General features: G+C 38.8%; 1 protein-coding gene across 1 annotated transcript in view; it reads right to left on the bottom strand.

Moving 5' to 3' along the window:
* MEP1A (meprin A subunit alpha) overlaps window positions 1-15,685 on the bottom strand; it is a 28,422-nt gene extending 12,737 nt beyond the window's left edge. The window contains exons 1-7 of the mRNA XM_040983101.1: window positions 15,617-15,685; window positions 15,507-15,531; window positions 15,370-15,417; window positions 9,737-9,777; window positions 9,215-9,290; window positions 4,599-4,716; window positions 1,562-1,737 (exon numbers count right to left, since the gene is read on the bottom strand). Coding sequence (XP_040839035.1) covers window positions 1,562-1,737; window positions 4,599-4,716; window positions 9,215-9,290; window positions 9,737-9,777; window positions 15,370-15,417; window positions 15,507-15,531; window positions 15,617-15,685 — 553 coding nt within the window. The remainder of the gene's footprint in view (window positions 1-1,561; window positions 1,738-4,598; window positions 4,717-9,214; window positions 9,291-9,736; window positions 9,778-15,369; window positions 15,418-15,506; window positions 15,532-15,616) is intronic.
* Between the last annotated feature and the right edge of the window lie 613 nt (window positions 15,686-16,298).

Below are 16,298 nucleotides of genomic sequence, written 5' to 3'. Positions count from 1 at the left end.
CCACAATGACCTTGTCACCTTGTCATAGCAGAAGTATTTGTTGTTTTTTTTTTTTGAGAATTCATCTTTAATTGTAGGATTTACCAGCTTTTTAAGGCTCTTAAACTTAGAATATTATTAGGATGTACAGCAACATATGAACTCACACATAAAGTTATGATTCTGATAAGACAGATAGCTACTGCTGCAGTCTGTCTCTCAGGCATTATGCTACAAACTTGGTCCTTAGGGTGGCAATATGAGAGGTGGTGGAAACCCTTGGGAGTGGGGTTTAGTGAAAGTGCCTTTCATTGATAGTGTTTCTGTTAGAAGGGAATACTGTTCTCTTGGAGTGAAGTCCTAAGAGTAAGTTCCCATAAAAGCATAAAATCTTGATTCTGATCCCTGAGTCTCCTTCCAGCCTCCTGTGTCAAGATGTGACTCTGTCTTCCCACATGAAGCTCATCATTGTGATGCTATCTGCTGTAAGGTACTAGTGAGAGTCAAGCCAATGTCAATGCCATTTGTGTCTCCCGAACCAGGAGCTTCACAAACTTTTTTTGTCTATAAAGTTGCATGCCTCAAGTATTTCATTATAGTCACAAAACAGACTAATACACCCACCGGAAGCAATTACTTGCTCTACTAAAATCCGTGTGTAAGAACAGTTAAAGCAGTTTTTGTAAATGCAGTTATATCAATCTTTCATCAACAAAAAATATAGTTTTTTCCCACTAACTAAACTAATTATTAAAAACTAGCTATCTTCAGAACATAGCATTAACTTTTCTTTCCTACACATTTGGAAATGTTTCTCTAAATAATATTTTGGTATACTCAAAGTATTCAAGACGTAGTATTAGTGGCAGTATTCAAGGAAATCAGTCAAAGCCAGAAAACATGAAATTGTTAGAATGAATGCTAATGCATAAAGCTATTTTATTGGTATGTGGCAAGAGCAAAAAGGAACAGATTAGTAACAAAGAAGAAAAAAAATTAAAATTTTAGTAACTTAAACCCAAATAATTAGCCTGAATTAGCACAACTGGCAGTGCCATTTCCGATACAGGTATTCTGTGTCATTGCTGTTGCTAAATATCTACCACTGATTTGGCAAATACACAAAGAAAAAAATCTTCTGGAGAATGTCCTGGTATCATGCTATAATCAACACATTCAGCTCTCTAAGACTATCAGAAATTCTACATTCCGAAAGATGGCAATAATATCCTCAGAAACCTAATTTACTTTATTCATCAAGCCAGGAGACTAAACAGATTTTTGGATAGATCTCGATGAAAATATCAATCCAAAGTGAAAGCATCTGCTTAACTTCCAGTCCATATCCACATTGAGTAAACCAACACATATACTCCCCAAGACATTTACCTAAGACCAGTAATAAATCAGTACAGCTCACAGGAGAAGTCAAGCAATGGCGACCTCCTTACAGTCTGTTTTCACCCTGTTGAAGCTGAATCTCCTATCCATCCATGAACTTGACCTGCTCATCCAGGATGAATTTCAGCAAGTGGTTAAAATGGCTACCATCTCCACTCAACCATGTTGGGTTCATACACACCTGGGATAATTTCATCCCACCAGATGTTGACGTAATCATCTCGGTCACTTCTGGACTGCTCATGGTAAAATCCCAAAGCATGCAGGATCTCATGTTCAATGATGGCCTTATAGTCACAGCCCTGGCCAATGGAAAGGTTCTGTCCCCCATGAAGGTCGCCAACATAAGACCAGCACCTTTAAAAAGAAGTGGAAAATTATCTTCCTAGAAAATTCTGGTGTGGTTAAAATTTATAGGATTCAAAATTTATAGAACACAAATTAGGAGAAAGTGGGACTTGATTTTAAAAATAAATGATCTTTCTTTGTAATCAAAATATTAAAAATACCCTCTTCCACTATTCAAAACAGTATTGTTAACTACAACCATATTGTGCAATAGTAACCAAAACATTTCTCTTGTTACTTTATCACTGCTACCAATTATACAGTGTCTGTAAGCATTGAGACATTATCATACTACACTCCATTAATATGTATAATCACTTTGTAAATTAAAATGAAATGAATTTTTTAAAAAGAAATTTTTAAGTGACATTCTTAGATTCTGATAGTTCAAAGACAGGGAAACAATTAAAAAGGAACTAGAGGGAATAAAGGCCTTAGAAGTGACATTTCATTCTGACAGTAGAACATACTCCAAGATGGAAGGAAATTTTAAACAGCGGTATTCTTCCTCCCCTCTACAATCTCATGGGAACCCTAAAGAACAGCACTATTGCTCCTCTACCAAAATATTAAGTTATCTCTGACTGTTTCCTGTGGTTCATTTCGATTTTCTTTTTGTACATTAATTAACTTTTAAATTCCATATAGTGAGAGGTGTAAGTTTTAGGAGTATGTCCTTTTGAATGAGTCAGCTGACCACCTGCTAGGGGACTACTGCCCTGAAGATACGGGGTATTTTGAACCAGTCCCTTCTCTAACCCCTCTTCCTCTCTTTTCTCATCCCTAACTTGGATATAACAGAGGCACTTTCTAGCCACAGACAAGAAAAGCCCCCCATACTCAACTTTAACAGAGAATATCTCTGAAAGCAAATATGCCCCTTAGCCATGCACTGGAGTTTAAGTTAAAAGCAGAACAAAAACCAAAAGAATTTTGTTCAGAAAGAGAGAAATTTTAGAAAGTGATCATATTGATGTTACATTTTTGTTTTCTGCTTTTGAAAGATACAGTATGATTAGTGGTTGAAGAGTGAGAATGAAAGTGTTTTGGAAATTTATTTTTCCCCAGACATTTTTAGTAAACAATTAAAGGCTTTGATATATTCTGAAAGTTCAGAAGTTGCCAAGCAACAAGATGAGAAATAGATAAGACAGCCTCTAAAATGTGTGAACTTTGCAATTCCTGAGAAACACTTTAAATATTTTCCCTTCATTAAAAAAAAGCTATTCAAGTATTTTTGGCCATTTCCATTTATATACCCTGAATCAACCTCAAATAATAAACGACATGCTTCCAAACAAATTAACTATCCATCTTGCAGAGACTTTCCCAGTAATATTCAATATTCCCAATCTTGGTGAATAAAGCTACTACGTGACATTCATGCTACTCAGAAATCTGATATTCTTGTTTCATCCTTTCTGTCTTCTCCTATCCACTAATCAGATGAAGTTGGTTGTTATAAGTATGTCTCCTCCTGCGCCTATGGAACTCGTTGCCTCTTTCTAGGTTGACCACCTCTTCTTTAGTGTATGTCCCTCTCAGCTTTCCTGGCAGATTAGAGCATCCCTTCATTACTCTTCCATCATCAGCCTTTTTCGTTCAAATACTTAGTCCACAACTAATCAGATAATCTTTCTGAAATGGAAAACCCAAAGAATCTAACAAATGTCGTACAATGCAATAGGTTCTCACACTTACAGTTCCTATTTCTGGGTCCTGTCTGCCACCCTGGATCCCTGATCCATCATTCTATCCTTTGCACACAAAGCTGCAGATAAATTAAACTTAATACGTTCTCCAAGTAAGCCAGCTTCATATTCATCATGTTCTCTTCTTTTATTAGTCTTCATCTTCCCTTTCTTCCCTTCTTCTTCTCCCTTTTCTCCATTTTCCTTCTTCCATCCCACCTGCTGTTCATCCCTCTCTGATCCGTATCCTTCTCCCTTCTTCATTGATATAAGCATGAACCCTGGCTGGCTGTCCCTGCTAACTCATCCATCGCTTTGTACGGCTCAGGTTTGTATATAGAAATTATTTACATTTTGTTGGTTCACTATCCTCACCACCAAATGTAAATTTTGTGAGGACTAAGGCTGAATCCCATGCTTCTTTATACAAAGAGAATAGCATACCTCCTGACAAACAATAGATGTTCACAATTATATATGTATATATATATATATATATACTTATATACACACACATATATACATATATGAATGAACTAAAAAATAAACACACATAGTTTGACGTCTAATTTGTATCTTAAGTGATGCCTGGGCAGATGCCTCCATGTGGGGTCTGCAGGTACAGATATAAAAGTTGGTTAACATAAATATCCCTGAAGAAAAGGAGCTCGTGTCATCCTTTCTTAGAAACAAGTAAGTCACCTTCTATGGAAAGCAGATGTACAGCTAGAACTTTTCTAGCAGGCAGTTACAGAGTACCCTAACACTGCGGAACTACTCAAAGGATATTTATTTTTTCAGAAAACTTCACATTTTAAAAAAATACTTTAATTTAAAATATAGCATAAACCTAGAAGAAACCCAAGATAAATATCACTAAAATCCACCTGCATTCAAAATGTACTCTCTATTGAGCACCTTAAAGATTGAATAACTCAGTGAAATAATTGCTCTTAGCTTCCTTTTTCTTTCTTCTTTTACCCTTTAAAGTATTTGCAAAAACATTTATAAGCCAAAAAAAGATGCGTGTGTCAGCCAACTCCTATCCCCTACCCACTCTCAACCCAATCCATCCCAATCTGTAGCCCACATGGATCTGTAATCCCCTCACCTTCGTAATAAACATGTTTTAAAAAATAAAAGAGTGCATATTCATTTTTTGTAAAATTTCATACCTACCCACTAAACTGCTGAAATATGATGTATGTGCTTTCTCCTTCGTAGGGCTTAAAATCCACACAGGACTTGAGGCGGAACATTTCAAAGGCATAGAGAATGGCTCCTTTGGCATTTAACGCTGCATACATTAAGGAAAATGTCAATGAGTATTATTTTGATTTTGGAAAATATGCCTAAAATGGTATAGAGAAAAATCATACCACTGTAAGAAATCCACAGTTTAGCTACATTCTTTCTTGTTTTATTATTATTATTATTATTATTATTATTATTATTATTATTTTGAAGTTTGAATTTGATGGTACAATTATGTAGGTCTGGGATAGCCCCCTCGAAATCCCAACACCCTGACTGATTTCCCAATATTGTTACAATAGTATAGTCCTTCATGACAAGCTATAATTCCACTCCTTTTATGATAGTAAATTCCTTGAAAATCAAATGGTAAGAATGGTTGTAAATACAAGCATTAAGTGCATACTTTAGAAACACAATTGAAATGTGACAAGAAAATATGAAACATGCATACGTATGTGGCTAAGTCAGTTAACGTTCCCATTTTCTCTTTTTTCCCCTTTCCACATGCAAACATGTGAGTGCAATGCTTCAGAAGAGTCACAAGACAAAGCAGAAAACAGACGTGGCTTGCAAGTCACTGTGACTTTTAACATTCATTTTATTTATTCGAAAAGCAGATTTAACAGGCAAAGAGATAGAAAGGGGGAGACAGAAAGAGATACAAACAGAAAGAGAGCAAGAGAGATCTTCTGTCTACTAGTTCACTCCTCAAACGGTTGTAACATGCAAGATTGAGCCAGGCCAAAGCCAGAAGCTTTATCTGGGTCTCGAGTGCATTGGCATGGAGCTGGATTGGGAGTGGGGCATCTGAGATTCAAATTGGTTTCTATATGGAATACCGGCATCTTATATGGGAAACAACAGGTGGCTTAACTTAGCACACAAAAATGCCAGACCCAGATCATTCTGGCTTTGTAAGCAGATGTAAAGTAGATGGTAGAGAAGCTGTGAGAACAGTATTTTCTACCGAAGTCTAAAACTATCTCCTCCTGCTGAAGGAAATTAGCAGAGTTTACAGAAGTTTGTGGGTTCAGAAAGCCAAGGAGGCACACATGGTCTTCACCCCATTTTCCTGAAAGGGTCCCAGGAAAGTGATAAGAAACAGTGCTGAACCCCACTTTGGAAAAAATATTTCCCTACCTCACTTTTGATACCCAAGTGATAGAAGCCCAAAGGTCCTGGAAGGGCAGAAATGATAGCACTGGCCAGCAATCTGTTTCAATGACCAAAGATTGAGTGACTTTCCTCTCACGGATCATGCACACACTTTGACATCGCATGACAAGGATGAGAAGGGGAGAAAAGGGTTCCACCCCTCAGAGGAATTAAGATTATGTTTGACTTCATGTGCATTTTTTCCCCTCTTGTCAACACGATGGAGATTGGGATCTCAGTTAAAAATTAAGCCATGTTATATAACATTAAATCATACTTCTGGCCCATTTGATTTTCTGCATTCTCTCAAAGTGTTTATAATCCTTGGCAGTCTACCAGGTGATAACATCATGTTTTTCTGGCCTTATTTCATTTTGTCAACTGTTAAGCTGCAGATATGGTAAGATCATACCAAGATCATTAAAGAAATAGTCATTGGAATAGTCATAAATATGTGGAGACAATACAACATTGGACAACAACAAAAGCATTCATAAACATACCAGAGAATTTTCATACCTGGTTTTAGTTAGATCATCAGTAATACGGAGAAATATCAGTAATATGTAATATGTAGTTATGTCATCAGTAATATGGACTCAAAACAGTTCAGTTGTCACAGAAGCATCAAAAGAAAGCTGGTTCTAAAATCCAGCTATCTAGAAGTTTACATTGCTTTAGTTATACCTTTTTTAAGAGTTATTTATTTGTACTGCAAAATCAGATATACAGAGAGGAGGGGAGGCAGAGAGGAAGATCTTTTGCCTGATGATTCACTCCCTAAGCAGCCACATTTTTTTCTACCTAGTTTACATATAGACTCAACTAATCCTATCAAAACCCCAGCACATTTTAAAAGGAGAAATGGATAAGATACAAATATCAATTTATGATATATCTTAGACAAAAGATGAACTATAAAGTTCCCAAAATACATTAAGCAATGATTTATTAGGTAAAATCTAAAAGTATCATCAATATATAATAACATTGACACTGACAAAAAGAGTAAGTCAAAATTCACCAGAATGAAATCTTTTAAATTACAGAGTTTTTTTTTAATGAAAACTAAATCATGGTCTTTTTTTAATGAAAAATAAATATTCACAACATACACATCTGACAAGGCACTCATCCATAATAGATGAGGATCTTCCATAAACAGCTGAAAGACAAAAATACTATAAAACTCATGAAAGAGTTGAGTAGATAACTCCATAAAAGAAGTTACACAAATATCCAACAGCACATGAAATGTGTTAGTATCATTAGTCATCAGGGAAATGCAAATTAAAACCACAGGAAGAAACCATTTCGTAACCACTGGGTTAGTTGCAATTAAAAAGATTAACACACCAATGCTAATGAGGATATTGAAAAAATAGAACACGTGTGCATTGTTAGCAGGAGTGAAAATGGGACATCCTCTTTGAAAACTAGTTTGACATTTTCTTTTAAAATGAAACATGTGGTACCCTTAAGCCACACAATTATATTCTAGCCATGTATTCAAAATAAATTAAAAATGCATATCCACAAAGCCTTGTACAAGATTGATCATAATGACTTTTTTCATAATTGCCCCAAACTTGAAATAACTCAGTGTATATAATAGGAGAATGTACAACAACACAGTATATTGATACCAAAACTATTACTAAGAAGTAAAAAAGAAAACTGAATTAACTATCAATCCCACAGTAATATTTAAGAACTTCAGAAATACAACCAGAACAAGAAGCCAGACATAAAAGAATGCATGTGATCAGGCTCTATTTACCTGTAAATCAGTAGTACACCAGGTAAGCCTAACACTTAGGGGAAAGACAGAAAAATGGTTGTCTCTTAAGGAATGGGCACTGCCCTGAAACAGGCCCTAAGAATCGTTCTAGAATGATGAAAGTGTTGGTTACACAGGCTGATGTATTTGTCGACTGGTTTATGTATGTGGCTAGAGTTTCACCTTAATAAAGGAAATCTGTACGAATACTGAGCTGTAGTTGTTAGGTTTGCTTTGACAGTAATATAGGACCAGCCATTTCAACTTTTTTCTTTATGCTAATGGTGACTCTGATGTGGTAGTTCTTGAAAAATACTGCAATATCCTCACTGTTATTATCTTACTTTAGGGTATCTGTCTCAAATCTTGCTGTTTATTATTTGTGTGTTTGCTTACAGTTGGAGAGAGCTTGCCACTCAAGTTGTAAGCTTTTTGAGACCAGCAACACCAGCATCTCTTGGTGGGGCAGGGTGGAGCAGGGGAGGGGCATTGTTAGACATGCAGACTCTGGCCACAGTCCTGATCCAGTCTATAACTGAACAAACACTTCAGGGGGAGGGAACGTTCAAGTCTGAGAAGCACGACTCACACCTTACAGAGGCAAGGTGATGGTTAAAGGACCAGGTGAAGACATAGCATCTGGCATTTTCCTAGGGTGGGACAGCTGTGACAAGCAGGATGGAAAACTGTAGTGGGTAACGATCCCACTTGAAATTAAACCATGTTCTAATAAGAGTTTGCTTCCTGTGAATTTAAAAACGTGTTGGCAAACACTAGGGAAAGTAACTCAGTACTCCAAGTAAATGAGAACGATAGCATTGGTCGCTATGGGGTTGTTCTGCAGAAAAATGAGTTGACTGCTACACTGATAACCACTATGGAAAACGCTGAGACGTGAGGATGCAGCCCAGTCACATTGAGCAACCGTGTCCTGGCTTCCCCTCTCCTCTCTAATCTCCCCCATCTCTCCATTTGTTTAAAATGAACTTCAACAAGCACTGAGTCATTACAGCTGCTGAGCCACCAACCGGCTGTATGAGGATCAGCCAGTTCCTACCTCTGGTTTCTAGTATTTATTTGTTGTCACCAGCTATTATTTCTAAAAATAAATAAGATAGAACCCTTGCAGATCTTAGATGACAGAACAGAGTAGAAATGATTAATACTGATGAAGAGGAACCTCAAGAATGTGAAATACAAATTTCTCCACTTTTCTGAAGCACAGCTTGTTTCTTTTGTAACAGAAAAAACGGGGCAGGGGGAGAATTCAATATGTTGAAACCAGTATTCTCCTATTCTACCCAGATGCACTGGAGCCAATGTTAGGAAGTCGAATTCTGTTTCATGGAATTTTTAAATGTTGCTTTTGGTTTTATGAGCATTTTCAGGTGAGCTGCATTTAAATAACTCATTATTTGAGTCTCTGTATCTCTACCTCTGAAGCCACTCTGGTTTTCAAGCAATGCCTGTCATTCTCCCCGTGACATAAAGAAGGATCATGCTTGACCACCCTCACACACTGGTGATTACTCCCAGCCTGAAGGCAATCCACAACAGAGGGAGGGGAACTAAGACACAACTAATTAAGAACAATCTACATTACCCAGGTTATCAGCCAGGATGTAAGGAATGGGGAAGGTCCACCTGGTGGTTGGATCTCTCAGGGCATTTCTAGATTCCTGTGGAAACAAAGTCAAAGGTGACTGGGAAACCAGGTCCTCGGGGCTACCTTAACTGCCCAGCGCAAGATTTACACCACACAACCAATTTCACATGAGGCCAACATTTGATGGCATTTGCTTTTGATTATAACAAGAGAATTTCCTTTAGAGAAAAAATTTTAAAAATCAGATGAATTATTAAGAACGAAATAAAGGGGCTGGTAATGGCATAAAATGGAGGTAGTGCTGCAAATATATTGGTGCCCCGAATAATTATAGTTTTTAATGCAATTTGTTATTTGTTTTCTGTTTTGTCACTATCAACAACAGTAAGAGTCTTATCGATTAGAATTCTCTCATCTCCCACATAGTTCTAGTCCAGAGCCAGTCACAGAGCCAAAGTTCACAGGTCAGGGGTGCAGTCAGTCTCAAGTCACGTTATTATAACACTGTCTGTTACTCACTGGAAGGACAATGTCCCCTTGAAACAGGTCCAATCCTGCAGCTGAAGTGTAAAAAGAAAAAAAAAATCAGCATCACTGAAGATTTCTTGCATAATAAAATTAATTTAAAAAAACATTTATTTAATTTTATTGGAAAGGCAGATTTACAGTGGGACGGAGAGATAGAAAGATCTTCCTATTCACTGGTTCATTCCCCAAGTGGCCACAGCTATCAGAGTTAAGCCGAGCTGAAGCCAGGAGCTTCTTCCAGATCTCCCATACAGGTGCAGGGTCCCAAAGCTTTGGGTCATCCCTACTGCTTTCCCAGGCCAAAGACAGGGAGCTGGATGGGAAGCGGAGCAGGCAGGACATGAACCAACATTCATATGGCATGTACACTGCAAGCATTAAGTCACTACGCCATCATGCTGGGACGATAATAAAGTTAATTTTTGCAGGGAGAGTGTTTATTTCAATATTTAAGAAACTGCTTAGAATGCCCATATTTCACATCAGAGTGCCAGGGTTTCAATCCTGGCTCTGTCTCTGACCCAATTTCCTGCTAATGCATACCCCAGAAGGCAGCAGTTCATGGCCCAAGTGGCTGTGTCCCTGCCACCCATGTGGAAGATCTGGACTGAGTTCAAAATTCCTGCTATAGCTAATCCCAACCCTGACTGCTGTAGACATTTGAGAAACGAGCTAGCAGATGGAAGATTTCTGTATCTCTGTCTTTCTTCCTTTCAATAAATAGAAATTATATTAAACAATCTTTAGTGGTCAACCTATATGTGATGTAATTCCCTTTGAGGCAAGAGCAAAGCAAAAATTCCTTTTAACTAAGCAATGGAGATTACATGTTGTTACACCCTGTTTTCACTTTGGGGCCAAAAAAGCTTAACAAAGAATTTTAGAAGAGACGGGTTATAAGACATCTTATTGATCTCTGGATCTAAAGCTCTCATATTTTAAAGGAGAAGACAGAGTCAAGATACAGAGTGACATCCTGGGTAGTCAATAACCAAGAGGGCACTACAATCCTTAACTTTCCATCCAGGGTCCTGCCTGCAGTTCTGCCATCCCGCCTCTGTCTCTCAGCACACAGGCAAGCTTTGCCCTTCCCCATGAAAAAGCAATGGCACTTCCAAAAGCAAAGTTAAGTCACTAGTTATAAGAAAGGTAAAAAAAAAAAAATATGGATAGATCCATTCAACTCTGTGTCTTCAAATCCCTATCAGATGCTTGGTGGACTTCCCATTACCAGTACCACTTCACCCTGGCCTCTTGCTGCTTGCAAAAATGAGATTCCTTAAAACAGAAGACTCTTGAGGGTAAGCTCCCCAAATTGGTTTATTATTATTATTATTATTATCCATTATACAGTTTTGAGGGTATAGGGCTTCCCCCTTTCCCTCTCTTTTCTTCTTCCCTGTTCTCTACACCAAAACACTCAGAAGAACCTCACTTCTTATCATAACCCTAATCAGACTAGCAACACTCCTTAAAAAATTGAAAACACCGCAGACAGGGTTTCTGGGTTCGACTTCATCCTGAGAATATTCTTTCATGCACAACTTGGAGACAAAGCTAGAAAAACATCACCACAGCTTCACAGAAGCCACAGAGGCCCCATTTGGTAAAACCTGAGCCAGTGTGAGCTCTAGAAATGGTATCAAGGTGTCATGTCCCAGCAGGTACTGTGCTTTCCCCTGCTAGTATCTGACTAAGGATGTGTATCGCTTTGCTCCTGCACATGGTTTCTAGATTTGTGTAATCTCCTCTGTCCTGCTCTATTCATATTAAATATCAGCAATGGCATCACCGTCCCGCTGTCACAATGACTTGGGTTTTAGATTGTCTTTTCAGAAGGGGTTCTTTTTTATTATTATTAAAGATTTACTTTATTTTTATTAGAAAGTCAGATACAGAGAGCAGCAGAGACAGAAAGGAAGAACTTCCTTCCACTCCCCAAGTGGCTGCAATGGCCAGAGTTGAGCCAATCCGAAGCCAGGAGCCAGGAACTTCCTCCAGGTCTCACATGCAGGTGCAGGGTCCTAAGGCTTTGGGCTGTCCTCCCAGGCCAATAGCCAGGGAGCTGGATGGGAAGCCAAGCCACCGGGATTAGAATCGGCGCCTGTATGGGATCCCTGCGTATGCAAGGTGAGAGCTTTAGCCACTAGACTACTGTGCTGAGTGCTCAGAAGGGTTCTTTAGGGTCAGTCAAGCCATATACTCGAGCTGTCATAAGAAAAAGTGCATTTCCTGACACCTGGAGTAGCCTAGGGCATGGTGAAAGAATGCAAGGGGAATCTTCCAGGATGATGAATAGACCCCCACAGATCTTGGCCTCAGTGGCTTTTCAGTATGGATAGGTCCAAGCTATGAAGGGATGAACATTTTCCAAACCCGTGCATATCCAATGGAAACAAGCCTAGGTGTTTTTCATGTAGCACATGCTCATTAACAACATTCAGTATTACCTTCCTGACTTGGGAGAGAGACACACAAATGCCCAATAAATGTAAAGTATGGAGTTGGTAAAATGTGCAACAGGAAAAGGAATATAAAGGTAGGTGTTTGGCCTTGCTGTTAAGACTCTGAAGAAGAGTACACAAGTTCAATTTCTGGCTCTAGTTGCTAATACCACTCCTCTGCAATACAGACCCAGGAGGCAGTAGCAATGACTCCAGTGACCGAGTTCCTGCCAGCGATGTAAGGTCCTAGTCCTGGATCTATCCTGTTGAGGGGCAGCTGTTACAGGCATTTGGAAAGTAATCAGCAGATGCAAGATCTCCAGCCCTCTCAAACAGATTAATAAAAACTTTCTAATAGGAAACACAAAGTAAAAAAAAAAAAAAGGAGGAAAAACACTGAAAGGGGAAGCATTTCTCTTTTACAAAGGTAGTCAGGCTCATATCTAATCAGAAAAATGACAGAAGAGAGAATGAAGAGTATAGGAGGCAGGCTATGTATATAGAAAGGCCTAGATGCAGCGAAGCCTTGGTGCCTTAAAGCAGTGGTTCCTAAACTTTCACACCAGAATTCTGAAAAACTTAATACACACTGATGCCTGAGCCCCACTCCTATGGCTTCTGACTCAGTTCGTCTTGGACAGGGCTTGAAATGTTCATTTCCAGCAGGTTTCCTGTGAATGCTGATGCTGTTGGTTCGGGAACCACATACAGAAAACCACACATTGGTAGAGCAATCATTATAGAGTGTAAAAAGAGGACAGATCCGATCTCCTCCTTGTGTAGTCTGTGCAGGAATCACCTGGATTCTGTAGGTCAGCGGAGGACCCCTAAATACAGCATTTTCAGCAAAGCTCATTAGTGTTATAGGCAATGATGGCCGGCAGGCCCCAGTTAGGAATTAATGCTCTCAGACCTATATGCTGTATAGCAGAAGTCACTAGAAGGTTGGATGAGAGGAATGATGTTTTCTGAATGTTTTCCAAAGAAGAGCTCCGCTCAGAGTGGGGTAGAGGGTAGAGGTGAAGAGAATCTATGAGGCCACTGACCAGGCCATGAGGTGGCTTGCATCACCAGTGAAAGTGCTGAATATTTCAGCGATGATATAGTTAGAAGGCAGATCTAATAGCATTTTCTGAGCTGTTACACGTAAGGTGTAAGAAGGGGTCAGGAATTAGGAACAGCTTTGGCATTTGAGCCTGGAATCCAGGTGGAGTTGGCATTTACTGAAATGAACTAAAGGACCATAAAAGTTAGATTAGCAGTTTCAGTGGAGACACAACTTAGCCTCTCCCCAGCCTTTCTCCTTTGACTGTCTGCCTCCTGCTCCCCCATCCCACTCCACCCTGTTAATTTTGTAAAAACTGAAGCATTTTGAGTGACTTAGATCTTTATTTTTCTGACTGCATGGTGGCCGTGGCAGGGGAGAAGAGTAGTCCTGGCACATTGCTGTGTAGACTGTGTCACCTCCTTCCCTTCCCCCATCACATGGACATACGTTGGCTCCCTCTGTTAGGTCCATTTTGAGAATGGTAGAAGAGGGCAAGTGGTACAGATGGTGGGGATTCTTTGTGGCGTGAAAGCACATGGAGAAGGACACTGATTCCTGGGCATCCACTTTCCTTATTCTTGTGCCCTCTCCCAGTCCCGTTCTAAACTATGGCTTCTGTGTGGGTGCTGGGGGCATGGGGAAAATCACAGCTGTGCCCATCACTTAACTGTCCCTGCCTCACGATGTGACTGACAATGTCTGCTGGTGTCATGACTAGCCCCTATTCCTTCTTCTGGAGTTTGCCTTCCCAGCCAGGTTGCATCCCACCCCCTCAGCCTCTTCTCTGCACATTGCTGAAGCTTCAAACCCACCTGAAGTTCCAGCTACAACAATAAAGTGGAAACAACATTTCTCTAAAAAGTTAAATCAGCATATGAGACATGGAGAGGAAGTGGCAAAAAGTGACAGCTTTCCCTTTGTGATTTGTCCAGGCAATCTGTCCAGTGCTAGTGTCTTGCTCAGGGTGGTTAAAAAGAGGGGTTAATGATTCAGAATTGGGGGCAAAGCCTAGGAAGTGCCTCAGAGCCAAAGGAATGAATGTTCAAATAAATGAGAATGGGATCAGGAAAGCTGCAAGTCCAGCCCTATCTTATGGCACAATATTTATTCCTTTGAAGTAAATGTACCTTGGCTGACTCTATAAAAAGAGGTCTCTAGGTGTGCGACCCTGCAGTCTTGGGAGCCATTTACCCATTCACCTTACCAAATGGCATCTGCTCTTCCAGGCAGTACTTCTCAAGCTATTTCCATTAAACATAAACCAGCTACCTTCTCCATGAATGGCTCATAGCCAGGGACATTTAAATCTTAGGTAAGGAAAACTAAGGTAAGAATTTCCTGGTTTTACAGTCATCAAATAATACTGGGTTATTGAGGAATGAGTCAAAAATTACAGGTGTGCCTCATTCCTGCCACTTGATCTTAGAAAAGCTACGCTTGCCACAGGAGCTGCCAGTCCTCTTCTGCAGAAACAAAAGCAGCACCTGCCCTATGATGAGAATGGACAAAGAAACCCAACTGGATAGGAAAGAAGTTAAGAAATAAGGTGTTCATGGTCGTGGGTGCTATTGTTTGCAGCAGTCATAACAAAAGGCACCTGAAATATGGAAGCATCTGTCTCACTTTTCAATAATGGGTGAGAGTATTGGATTTCTTCAAGAACTATAACTGTGAACAAGATATTTAAATAGCAACACTTTTATGCATTTTAAAAGTCCAAGCCAGGCAGTTGGTAGTGAACATGATGGAGACCAGTACAGGCCGTAAGGTTTTTTTTTCCCTCCATTAAGCATAACACTGCGTTTTACTCCCTATATCTTTCTTGAATAAGCAGAATTGCCATTCATTTTTCTTTTTAAAATAGAAACTAGAAAATGAAACTTATAAGCAAAAAACATATTTTGTGTCCTTAGATCCAGCTGAAGACCCACAAACTTTTCTGTAAACTTTGACCTAAATTTCTTTCTCTTTCCATAGTCTTAATATTTTCTCAAAAACTGAGAATCTTCATGAACAACAAATACACCTCACAAAGTTACACAATGCAATATTATAAAGGTAAATGTTCTTTAGCAATTATGCTATTGGGTTTTAAATTTTTCTGACATTAACAATGCAGAAATTGTACTCACCTGCATTGATTTCTGAAATATCCTTCTGTTCAGGAAAATTTGCATATTCTGTTAAGTGGAAAAATAACTGTTACTAGTCTTGTTGGGAAAAAAAAACAGTAAGGTTCAGTAACACTATGCATTGAATTTATTCTTACCATTTCCTTCAGAAAGATGCTTAATCTAAAAGAAAACAAACACACTGTAAATGGATAACATGCACTAGAAATAAATTTCTGAACACCCAGAAAAAAACAAAACTACTTACCGATACAGCTGCTATATGGACAAAAAAGAAGGTAGAAGAGAGAATGCAAATAGTTCTGGTCCAAACCATTGTTGCGAATGAAATGATTTTAGCAAAGACAACTTCTCATAAAAACCTTTTGGACTTTGTCCTGACTGTCATATTAGTGACTTTGACCCTTCCATCTGTGCTGCAGTGTTTCACAAAGACAATGGCATCGGCTTATTTGACTTCAGATACTAAGTCTACCCTAAAAGTTTAAGCGTGAGAGGATGCAAAAAAATTTTAAAATTAATACTGAAAAATAGCTCCAGGAAGAGTGTGGGAATCGGTGACATGTCTACACAGCAGCAGTAACCATTTCTCTAGCAGGTAAATGATCCCTTTCACAATGACAGTAAAAATAACCAAATAATCTTAATGTATTTAATTCAATAAAAATGCATTCCTATTTTAGCTAAATGTTATAAACCCATCTTGAAGGACATCAAAAAGATGTATTTCTATCTGTTTCTCTGTCTCTCTACCCCCACATATGAAACAGTCACAGATTATTCTGTTATTAATCTATACATTGAATTCCATTCTTTTATAAAAATTCCTACATGGTTTTCAACAGGATTAGCCAAACTGGCAAACTGCTCTGAAATCAACGCGAACAAATAATTTCTGTGAATAGACAGGAAAAACTTGGAAAGAATGA

The sequence above is a fragment of the Ochotona curzoniae genome, unplaced genomic scaffold, assembly GCF_017591425.1.
Source record: "Ochotona curzoniae isolate NIBS_2020 unplaced genomic scaffold, NIBS_Ocur_1.0 contig_3819, whole genome shotgun sequence".
NCBI lineage: Eukaryota > Metazoa > Chordata > Mammalia > Lagomorpha > Ochotonidae > Ochotona > Ochotona curzoniae.
Note: the sequence above shows the minus strand (reverse complement) of the source record. Positions and strands in the feature narration are given on the sequence as shown.